General features: G+C 34.9%; 2 protein-coding genes across 2 annotated transcripts; one reads left to right on the top strand and one right to left on the bottom strand.

The window, feature by feature from the left end:
- Nucleotides 1–1476: 1476 nt before the first annotated feature.
- LOC111450552 (transcription factor bHLH149-like) lies at nt 1477–2626 on the bottom strand. Its single transcript, XM_023090747.1, has 2 exons — nt 2520–2626; nt 1477–2293 (listed from the first exon to the last, which is right to left on the bottom strand). The coding sequence occupies exon 2, from the start codon at nt 2219–2221 to the stop codon at nt 1640–1642; it is 582 nt and encodes a 193-aa protein (XP_022946515.1). The 5' UTR covers nt 2222–2293; nt 2520–2626; the 3' UTR covers nt 1477–1639.
- Nucleotides 2627–7079: 4453 nt separating this feature from the next.
- On the top strand, nt 7080–8429 carry LOC111450826 (putative pectinesterase 10). Its single transcript, XM_023091117.1, has 5 exons — nt 7080–7252; nt 7318–7477; nt 7620–7850; nt 7937–8184; nt 8273–8429. Exons 1-5 carry the CDS (start codon nt 7080–7082, stop codon nt 8427–8429), a joined length of 969 nt encoding a protein of 322 aa, XP_022946885.1.
- Nucleotides 8430–12351: the final 3922 nt, after the last annotated feature.

Raw genomic sequence — 12351 nt, 5'->3', positions numbered from 1 at the left:
AATATATTAATAATACGACAAGTTTTAATCATGACCGGCTGTCACAGACAGACACCACTAATAAAGTGACACGTAGCATATCTTATTAGAACACGTTTTGTTCCTTGATAGGTGATTTGTTAGCTGACAGTACCAACAGCGAAGCTAAAAGTTACATTTCCTTTTCTTTTTTGGTCCATTTCTATTGTTTATTTATATGTTAAATTATATTTTTCTCTTATTTAAAAATATTCACACTTTTTAATATACTATTAAAAAAATAATATATATATATATATTTTTTATTTTAACATACCTTTTGTATATTTAAAATAATAATATATATATATATATATATATATATATATATATATATATTTTAGTCCCTCGTAACACATTAATGTTTCAAAATTGAATAACGAAGTTTCAAATGTTTAAAAAATACTCAATTTTCATCATTTTATTTAATTGAGGATGATGTGACAATTTTTCCATATTAACGATTGCTCGTGTGGGGGAGGAAAGTTGTCCACATTAATGCCTCCGGTATATTCTTGCTATCTCGAATTGACCTACAAATCTCTAATGTACCTGCATTTTAGTTCATTTTTTTAGACTCATGAAAACACGAGACGTGGCTATCGTATGTCAATTCATGGAGAGGAGACATGGCTATTGTATGTCCATAACATTACAACTCGAGTGTTACTTCGCATCAAACAACTGGTATTACACGTTCATCTTCCAAGCGTTGTTCTCAATGGTTTTTAAATTTACATTGGGGTCATCCATCATATGACGAGCAATCCGACAACATTTGTCTCCTCCTCACCGTACCTAAGTAAAAGTGTCGTCTTCACCGATGGCTTGATCTACCTCTCTATTTCAGACATTAGTACAATCCCTTTTTCTTTTATCATTTACTTCACGTAATTTTCTTCATCTCAATGATGTTATGTTAGTCCCTAAAGTCAGTCTCTCATGGGATCGATTGAGGCTCAAATCGAATATCTGGAAACACATTGACGTATGAGAGGACGCTTAGATAATCAATTCAATTGTCTTTATTTATTTATTTTTATTTTCAATTAAAAAAATATATTGAAATTGATCGACTTTAAGAGAAACAGAGAATAAATGAAGCACATGGATGCGCGTTGAACATGGGATATAAAGAAGGAAAAAAAAAAGAACAAGACAAATTCACAAGCACATTTCAATACCATTTTTTTTTTTAAGCATATGAAAATTTGTGGTCCACTCCTCTAAAACGACACGACACAATTACATTTTGATATAAATACGACACATTATGAACATATCAACAGATGAATAGTATAATATATACATGTTAGTTTATTTCTCTCATCATACTATTTAATAAAAGATTAAATTATAAATTTAATTTATAAATTTTGAGATTTGAATCTAATTTTACTTGGAATAGATTTCTAAATTTTTAATTAATTGGAATTAAACTTTCAATTTATATCAAAATTCAGGGAAACTTATAATCTAAATTTAGAATTTAACATATACAATAAGATATATGGAAGCATCAAAACAAATAGAAATATAACCGCCGGGAAAAAAATTAATTGGACAGAAAAAAAACCACGGCGGCGATTCCATTACCGAGTCTGTGGAATTATTATCAATTTCAAGAATCGTTCGAGATTGGGAGCAAATTCCTTTGAGCTCCAGCGAGGATTTCGGCCAGCGCCGCCATGGCTTTTACCTGCATCTCTAAAGCCGATATGTAATCGGTCGCTTCTTCCAGAAGGTTTGGGAATGAAAGTTTCCGGCAACCTGGAACCAACCGGCCAAGAATTCTCACCTTCCTCTGCACCGCCGGCAACTTCCTGTTCTTCACCTCCGCCACGCGCGACGGTTTACGGCCAATCGATTTCTTCGTCCTCCGACGTCTCGCGAGCCTCTGGCGGAATCGATTCGCCAGAATCGCCCGACTCCATCGAGTCCTCCCCTTGGCGGCAGCGGCGAGGACGCAATCTGCAGTTTCACGAACAAGCCGTCCGTTGATAGTAGATCTCGCATGCGGCGAGGACGGCAGGCGGCCGACTCTCTGGAGCGCTTCCGCGAGTCTCGAGGAGTAGATCTGTTGCTCGACCTCGGTTCTCCACCTCCGTTCTCTACCTTCCGCACTAACATCCGAAGCAATTTGGCGGCGTTTATTCGGCTTCTGCAACGACCTTTTCGAGTTCTTCGATTCCTCCGCGTCCATGAAAATTAGAAACCGATTCAATTTCAAATCTCTTATCTATTCCGTCTCTTCTCCACACAAATCAGCAACAATCTGTAAATAAAACATCAGCCAATTCTGAACAACCACACCAGACTACAAGCAATTGAATCAATCTCAAAATCCAGACTAAAATCAACCAGTACAACAATGAAGAAACTAAAAAATAAAAACAGGAAACAACAATTCAAATTAGGAGAAAACCGGAGAAGAAGAAGAAGAAGAAGAAGAAGACAATCAAATCTGTGCATAAATCAATGAAGACGAAAGAGATGAATACCTAGAAGACGAAGAACTTGCGAAGGATTTGGAGGATGAAATGTGAGAGAGATTGAAGTTTGGAGTGAGTTTTAGAGAGAGAAACAGAGAGAGAAGAGGGTTTAAAAGAATCACGGGAAATCACGCGTTCTGAGTCCTTCAAACACGCTTATATACATCTTCCATTCCTGCTTTCGGTAATTTTTCTCTTTTTTTTTCAAATATTATTTTACAATTTACACCCAAAAAAAAAAAAAAAAAAAACGAATCTCATAATTTAATCTTTAAATTCTAATTTAAAATGATTTTACATAATAATTTAATTTTTAAATTTATAAAAATTTAAGAATAAATATAGTGGCAGTATAATTATACGATTAATAGGCGGGGTAAAGTTTGTGGGGGAAAAGCTTGAGTCCAATCCTTCAGTGTTCTCGAGCAATTCTATTTGATCGCTATACATTGTTGATAATAGAAAAGGAATGATCAAGAGTCTCGAGTATCTGACCAAGCCGTAATAAGATAGCGGAAGAAATCGAAGACCAATTCGATTGTCATTTTCAGAACCTTAACCTAATTTAGCTACAATCCCGAACTCCGATGACCTTAAAAGTGTAATTTATTAATTTTTTTTAATTTAATTTTGAACCTATGATTTAAATTTAACCTATAGTCGTAATTTCTCAAATGATAGAGAGATTCTTGAGGGTTACTTTTTGTTTTAAAGAGATCAAATCTATTTACTACCCATGTGATGTTATGTTTCTTTATATTATTTTATTTCTAAGTTTGTATATAATTAATTTAAAACATTATTAATGCATTAAATATCATAAAAGACATTCCCTTTCTTAAAAGTTATCATTATTGTTTTATTTTGAAGGGTTGATTTTTTTTATTTTTTTATTTTTTATAATTTTGTCGGTTGACCCAAAAATCCGCTCAATTTAGACTACTCAACCCAAATCATAGATGTTAAGTTTGGTTAGCATTCTTTTCGGTTTGGGCCGGGTTGAATTTTTTGAAAACTAAATATTCGGGTCGGTTCGTAAGTTGATATTTTTTTAGTCAAGTCAGCCCGACCAAACTGAAAATAGGGTTACAATCTAACCCTACCTTATCCTACCCTACTGTTAAGATTATTATGAGAATTAAGAATATTTGACGATCGTAAGAATGTTTGATATTTGAATTTTATAAAATTTTAGTTATTAATTTAACCAATAATTCGAACTTTTAAAATAATAAAAAAAGAACAACTCGAAAATAGAGGGTTTGAGCTGTGAATTTTATTAGAGTTGCGCCACTCACGAACCCAACCAACTTGAAATTTTAAATTGGTTTCAAAAGTGTAACAGCCCAAACCGACCGCTAACATGCCTATTTTGGCTCATGTTACCGTCAGCCTCACGATTTTAAAATGTGTAATGATAGGATCAGAATATTTCGTTCCCCTCTCCAACCTCGGTAGGTCATGTTATTTTATGTCCTTTATTTTACTAGTAAATAATCAATATAATAAATATTCAAAATTGAGGAATAAAATATAATATATGAAAATTTTAAAAAAAAAATTATTGAATTTTATTTTAAATTATTTGTCTCTTTATATATTTTAAATTATTTGTGACTTTAAAGTGGGGATTTGTTGAATGCTTTTCTTAATCTTTGACCAATTTAACAAGCAATCAACTTTATTAGCACAATATATTTATAAATATTTTATTTATTTATTTTTTACTTTTTTCAAAGAAAAAATATATTTTGTATCAACAAAATTTCAATTTATAAATAAAATATAAAAAATATAAAAAATATATTAATATAGATTAAAAAGAAAAAAGAAAATATATCACGACACAATGTCTTAACGTCGATTATAATAATAAAATTTATATTGACTTTAACGAGATTCTGTTCGATTTCAGACAAAACTTGATGTAGCTCGTTACATCAACTAAAAAGATGTTTAAAGAACTTTAGAAAATCGAATAAGCTAACCCGATAAAGCTTAATACAAGCTAATCAACGAAAACTCGTCACATTAATTAGATTCTTTTGATCGGGTAGCTTTTGAAAACCTAAACCAAGCTGTATCCGATTTCGTGGGTGTGTTCAAACGTCTTAATCTTAAAGATTAAGGAAAAACAAAATGAGGTTCATTATTATTTGCAAAAAAAAAAACATGCACAACCTCACTTTGTCTCCATGTCTTGTCTTCAAAGCTAGGCAAATTCCATCTTTTGTATTTAAAAATGCTTCATCTTTCTCTCTTTAATCATTAATATGGATAATGTATATACAATATTTTAGGGTTAAATTATCCATTCAATTTATCTTTTTTTTTTTTATTAATACGAATTATTAATATTTGAATATGTGACGTTTTGATCACGAGCTGATGTTGTTTTACGTCGATAACTATGTTAGCTGACTATCTTACGAGTTTAACGTTGAGGTGAAAAAAAGAGAGGAAGAAATTGGTCTTTTTCTCAAATGGGTAAAACACGATTTTAGAGATAGATACTAAATCGTACTTTAAAAACATTTTCAACTAAACAGAGAATGAAGGACGTTTTGATATCGAATTGTTTGAGCGTTTTTCAATTTCGATGTAGTTTCTTATCGTTGGTAAATGTCAAAAATGGTTAACGATAAACTTACCTGACGAATGGATGAAGATTTATTGGAAAAAACTCGAATATTATAAAAATTTCTAAGAAACTCGAGAATGAAATTATAACAGCCAAAACTCACCGCTAGCAAATATTATCTCAAGATCGAAACTTGGGTCTGATATCATTTGTAACAACCCAGTTCACCACTAGTAAATATTATTCGACTTTGACTTCACGATTTTAAAACGCGTCTACTAATGAGAGGTTTCCATACTCTAATCGACGTGGGATCTCACAGAAATTAGAAACTTTGTTATTGTAGATGACTTTTTTTTTTTCTCTCTATATCTATGTCGTCGACTAAGGTAGTCATTGATCAGCACGGGAGAATTGAACTATAAAAAAAACACCCGAACGTTACAATAGAGACATAACTGAAAAAACACTCAAATATCGGGACAAAAACGCATATTTAGAAATTTATTTGTGTCGGGTCGAGTTTAGTATTATAATCGAGAAAGAAGGATGTGTTGGGAAGCACTAATTGGGTGGGGGTATCAGCTAGAAATTTGTTTTCATGCAAGGCAATGATTAGTAGGGAAAGAGAGGCATGTGGTTGTTTTTGTTTTCATGCCACTTTCAATCATGTGCCTATATGTTTCTTTATTTTCTCTTTTGGATTCTTGCTTCTTTTTGGGATGTGTCACTTTCTCTTTTATGATTCTCTTCTCGATGGTCGGATATTTATGTATTTTATGACTCGCTTACGTGGTTGGACGGTTTATGTAACGACTTATATTTAGGATTCAGATTGAATCAAGATTTAGAATTCGAATTCGACACTTGATGACTTCGGACATGGTCAAGTGACCTATTCCTTACTTCTTAAGAGTGAAGACTATATTTTGTGACCCGTCATACAACATACGAACAGATCTTCGCTAAAAGCTGGCTCCATTGACGGATGGATAAGGCCTCTCACTATGACAAGAGAACAAAGAAAGCCGCACGAGATCCTTGTAGTTTTGCCTATTGCTATTTAGTAGTATAGTAGTCTCGATAACAAAGCCGACTTTGACCCTTTGCTTAGTAACCCCTCGAGCCTCTAGCCGCTTTCGAAACTTCAATCTCGAGGTTAGAGGATCAAGATCTTTTATATGAAACTGCTTAACAAGATGTTGCAAACCAACATGAGTCATTTCGTACCACATCACGTCACCTAACATAGACTTACTCTAAGTAAATCACTTTTGACCATGTAATTCCTATAATTGAGCGACCGAGAAGGAAGGTGCAACTTATTAGTTGCCTCCGTTGTTGGAGGCTTTTATTTATTTATTTATTTTTATATTTGCTACTAAATTCTCTTAGTAAAAATATCCAACTTCTTCATGCCATTAAAGATGTATACAGACTCGATTAGAAAAAACGTTTAGACCAATTTAAAATTTCGGGTTGGTTGAACTAGTGACGGGAGGAACTTGAATAGAGTTTCCAACCTAGCTGAAACCATTATTTTCGAGTTGGTACGGTTGACCCGACAAAAAAATGTCAACCACAAACTGAATTTGGGTATTGGTTTTTCCAAAAATTCAATCAGTCCAAAGAGGAAAAAAAAAAAAAAAAAAAATCTAACATAATCCAACCTTAATTCAGCTTTTATGATTTTAGTTGGTAGTCTAAATTGGTCGAGTTATTAGGTCATATAAACAATATTTATATAATTTTATATAATTAGTTAAAGTAAGTTTATAATTTTCTAAAATAGGAATAAAATTAACCACCATGTTTAAGCTCTATTAAAGTTGGAATTCTTTTTGTTCCATTGCATATTCAAAGTGGCCATTTGAGTAACCATAACGTTTAAAGATATTATCTAGACAATTACGAAGTTTTGCAGATTCCAGCTCGCTTCTGATCCGAAAAGAATGCAGCTACTATCTCCATTTCTCTTGTTGTTCACCATGTTTAATGCTGCAATGAACTTTACAAGGGCCCTTGACTTAAAAATTCAATCCGTGATTGTTGTTGACAAGTCAGGCAAAGGCAATTTCAAGACCATTCAAGCAGCCATCGACTCAGTTCCACTTAACAACAACAAATGGGTTAAGATTCAAGTCAACCCTGGTGAATACAGGTAATACAACACATGAATATGCCTAATTTGTAGTGAGGTTTTGTTCTAATATGGTGATTTTGCAGAGAAATGGTGACGATCCCGTCAACAAAATCATTCATTTATCTACAAGGGGGTTCCCGCAGTACGACGGTTATCACTTTCAATGGACATCAACAAACAAATACTAGCGCTACATTTAATTCAATGGCTGATAACATTATTGCAAGAGGCATTACCTTTGAGGTATTGCAGCTTCTATAAACTGAACTTAAAGCTCATAGTTGCATGATAAGTATAAGTATAGTATGCACCTGAGTAGTCAGAGAGGATTTAGATTGTTCAATCATTGATCATAGTCTATTCATGCTTGTGCTGCTGCACGCAGAACTCCTTCAACCTGGCAAATGCACCGCAACTGTTTGATAAAATTACTGGAACTTTCTTTACACAAGCATTAGCTGCAAGAATCTACGGTGACAAATCGGCTTTTATCAGCTGTGGATTCAAAGGGTTTCAAGACACATTATGGGATGTAAAAGGCCGCCACTATTTCAAAAGTTGTTACATTGAAGGTGCCATAGATTTCATCTTTGGTAATGGTCAATCAATTTATGAGGTAATGAGTTCGACTTCTTTTTTCTGCAAATTGTCATTGGCGATGATGTTCTACTAATAACACAATTGGAGAGACTAAAAATGCAGGGCTGCTTGATATATGTTAATGTTGGACTTCTCCCTGAAGTCAACCAAGGATACATTACTGCACAAGGTCGACAATCCGCAAACGATCCAAGCGGATTTGTATTTCAACAGTGCACCATAACGGGGTCGGGCAAAGGTTTTTTGGGGAGAGCATACGGTCCTTTTTCAAGAGTTATATTCAAAGATACGAACATGGGGAAGGTCGTAGCACCAGAGGGATGGGATGCCTGGCACTTTAAGGGCCAAGAGTAAGTTCAAAACGTAAAAGATAAAAAACAAAAGCTTTTAGAGTTGTTGATTTTATTGTCGAGTTCTAATTGGTGTTACGTTCTGTAGGACAAATTTTGTGTACATCGAGTCCAATAGTAGGGGGATAGGATCTTCCCCTTCCAAAAGGGTTCCATGGGCAATGACGCAGGGAAACTCACAACTAAGCGGCTACTCTGTGAAATCCTTCATTAACCAAGATGGGTGGATTCCCAATTTCCTTTGAAACACTCTATTAATAGAGCTCATGTTGATTAGACCTTACTTGTGTTAACTCACCCTGTCAATAAGTTTAGGGTGGTTTAGTTTCATATTTTCCTTCTACAAGCTGTATACAAATTTTATAGGAAATTTGTTTTGCGATTTGTGTTTCTTTTCTGTTTCCAAGCTTTCTGTTTGGAAATGCTTCGTTATAAAGAAAAAAAAAATGAAATTTGAGAACTCTATTCATGTTTCAAACTACACAATATCTTCGAACGTTACTTGAGAATTAACTTCAATCTTTCTGTAAAAGATAAGATATGTTTTAGGACATGAGTTCTGTTAAAGATCACGTGTTTGTTTAGATTGCTGTGAGTTATTATTTGAATAAATCTCCTTATTGATTTGGTTTTGATTTGTTTACTGGATTGTTACCGTATTTTATGCAGGTTTTTAGGTAAATTTTCTAAATATCTTTTTGTATTCTGTATATATATATTGCTTTCTTGTTCTTCATAGTATAATCTTCTCATCAACCATTCAATAAGTATCAAAGCCGTCTTCTTAAGGGATTTGTGAGATCAAAATGGAAGGAGAATCTAGTTTTTTAGCTGTTGCTCCACCGGTCTTGGATGAAGACAATTATCAAATATGGACAGTTCGTATGGAGACTTATCTGGAAGCCTTGGATCTTTGGGAAGCAATAGAAGAGGATTACGAGGTCCTTCCACTTCCAGCAAATCCTCTTTTATTGCTTCCCAAATGCTTGCCTATTTGCAACTGTATCCCAAATAATCTTCATGCGAACAATGTCCCTTAAACTAACAAAGGAAATATGGGATTAGCTCAAGGCGGAATATGAAGGAGATGAAAGGATTCATGGAATGAAAGTCCTGAATTTGATTAAGGATTTGAGTTGCTGAAGATGGAGTTTGAGTGGGTGGAAGAGTACTCTAACAGGCTTTTCAGCATTGCCAACAAGGTGAGATTGCTTGGTTTTGTGATAAATGATTCCAGGATTGTTGAAAAGTTGCTAGTCACTATTCTAGAGAAGTTTGAAGCCACCATTACTACTCTGAAGAACACCAAAAACTTGCCAAACAGAGGAGGAGCTTTCGGTGATCGAGAAAAATAAAACCAGGGAATTGATTGATCGACCTCTAAACAGAAAGATAATTGGAGTAAGATGGGTGTTCAGGAAAAAGCTTCGAGTTCACAGCATCTAAACAAGAGGAGTGTTAAAAATCACGTGTTTGTTTAGATTGCTGTCAGTTCGTATTTGATTAAATCTCCTTATAGTTAGAAGTTGATTTAGTTTTCATTTGTTTACTGGTTTGTTATCAGATTTTTTCTGATTTTTAGGTAGATTTTCTAAATATCTTTTTGTATTCTCTCTGTATATATAGAGTCTTCTTGCTCTTCATAATATAATTTTCTCATCAACCATTCAATCACTCATTCTTTCACTAACAAGTTCTCTCATGGAGACACGTGATTAGTAGTAGTTTTCGTGCACAAATTAGAACTCACCTTAGAATTCAAAGAAAAGAGTTATTACCTTTCTCTTTTAAAAGAACCATAAGCCCGCTAAAAGAGGCCTTTTTCGCGTCCACTTATGTTATTAGTGTCATAGTCATACATTTCAATGTGTAGTGTTGTGATCTTAACACGATTACGACAACCCTTGAGGGGAACCCAAACCCCATATACATTTTTCGCCCAACTTTAAGGCTTCGTTGGACCTTAGGCGAGGTTTGTCTTCGCCAACCGAATATAACTGGTGCGGAATCCAAGCTGGTTTTGCTACACAAGCTGCCTGCACGTGCAGGCACAATCTTCTGTGACTCAATCGACTTGCCTCTACACTAGACTAAGTCATTCGGCTTGACATCGCCGCAACTCGGGGTCAAGGTCTTTCAATTCAACATTGTGTCTATCGAGGCATTGGACCCTCCCCCGTCCATGCCATATCATTTACGAACTTTGTACTGAATAGGGGATGTATGATCCAACCTCTGTCACATGGGCTGGAGCACAATGATGGCACGCTCGTGCCGTCCAATGCTGTTCTTAAAAAACTCATTTCAAAGGAAGTCGTCTGAGACATTCCTCTCGCAACGCTTACCCTTACTATGACACACGTATGTGACACAGGGTAGCTTGCTTAGGCCACAAGGCCTAAGGATGATGAAGAGCTAACATCATACCTCCCCTAAGGTACATTCTAATGAATTTTCAATCTTCCTAGAGTAGACGTGATTTTGCTTAACGACCATACAACCTCGTGGAGCGTCCGTTCAGTGTCTGATTGACACCAAACTTTTGCATTCATATTTCATATGGATGAACTTAACTCCAGAGCCACATGCCCAAATTCTTTCCATAATCCTAACTTTCAAGGTTAAGGTTCGGAGCCCTACCTACTCTGCCCTTCATCAAGCTTATCTTTGTTCTTCTTGTCCACTCATCGGCTCCATCACAGTGATGCCTCATCTTAGCTTTAATGCACATTCCTTTGGTGTGTTAGATGATGCACCGTCCTCCCCGATCGCATCATGGCATTCGTCTTGTCTGCACATGCGGACCACAACCTATTCACTTCATAGTATGGTTGTGACATGTTGCAGAAAAGAGAGTCAATTCTAAGAGACAACAAAGGGCATGTTTTAAAGCGATTATGAAACGACTAAAATGCTTTTATCCTATTTAAGACTATTCTCAAGCGTGTCTTTGATTATCTAAAATCAACTTAATACTTGAGTTCACAATTTTTGTTACTAAAAGAATGAGTGATTGAATGGTTGATGAGAAGATTTATTATGAAGAGCAAAAAGGCTCTATATATACAAATAATATAAAAAGATATTAACAAATCTACCTAAAAATCTGGTAAGAAACCAGTAAATCAAATCAAAACTAAATCAACTCTTAACTAGAGATTTAATCATAAACATTAACAGAAAGATACTAACGGATAGAAATATAAAACAAGTGATCTTTAACACTCCTCCTTGTTTAGATGCTGCAAACTCCAAGCTTTTTCCTGAACACCCATCTAACACCAATTATCTTTCTGTTTAGAGATCGATCAACCAACTCCTAGGGTTTTTTTTTCTCGATCTTCGAAAGCTCCTCTTGCATTGCAGCCATCCAATGTTGATTGTTTTTTTGCATCACCCTGTAGTCTCACCAACAGCTACATTACACCTTTGATAAATATCAGACAGCAACCTTATACCTCTGACAGGTGCATCATCAACCAAAGCATCTTGTCGTTCATCTTCAGACTCTTCTAACATGCAAGCTTCAAATGGTGTCAGGTCATTCACAGCTTTTGTTGAAATTCAATTTTGCAAGTACACAATAGTGTTTGCTATTTCTCCCCAAAAACGTTTTGGAAGACTATTCTCAAGAAGTATGCATCTTGTCATCTCCATTATGAATCTATTCCTCCTTTCACTGACGTCATTCTGTTGAGGAGTGTATGGTGCTGTCAATTGATGTTTAATTCTATCCTCTTGACAAAATCTGTTAAAAGTTTTTGAAGTGTACTCCTTGCCATTATCTGATCTTATAGTCTGAATCAAGCATGCACTTTCATCCTCAACTCTGGCTTTGAATTTCCAAAATACTATCGCAACTTCTGACTTTTGTTTCAACAAGAAGATCCAAACACATTCTTGTTAGATCATCAATAAAAACAATGTAATAAAAATTACCATTTAATGATGGTGTTGGCTGAGGACCACAAAGATCAGTATGAACCAGCTGCAGCTTTTTTGAGGCTCTTCATGCCTGTTTAGGAAAGGGTTGCCTATGTTGCTTCCCAAAATTACAAGCACAACAAAGAGTCATGTCATCATCAATGTCAGTGAATCCTTCTACCAGCTTCTTTGACTGCATCTGAAGCAAACCTCGATGATGAAAATGCCCAAGTCTTTTGTGCC

This window comes from Cucurbita moschata, unplaced genomic scaffold, assembly GCF_002738365.1.
Source record: "Cucurbita moschata cultivar Rifu unplaced genomic scaffold, Cmos_1.0 Cmo_Scf00012, whole genome shotgun sequence".
NCBI classification, from domain to species: domain Eukaryota; kingdom Viridiplantae; phylum Streptophyta; class Magnoliopsida; order Cucurbitales; family Cucurbitaceae; genus Cucurbita; species Cucurbita moschata.
Note: the sequence above shows the minus strand (reverse complement) of the source record. Positions and strands in the feature narration are given on the sequence as shown.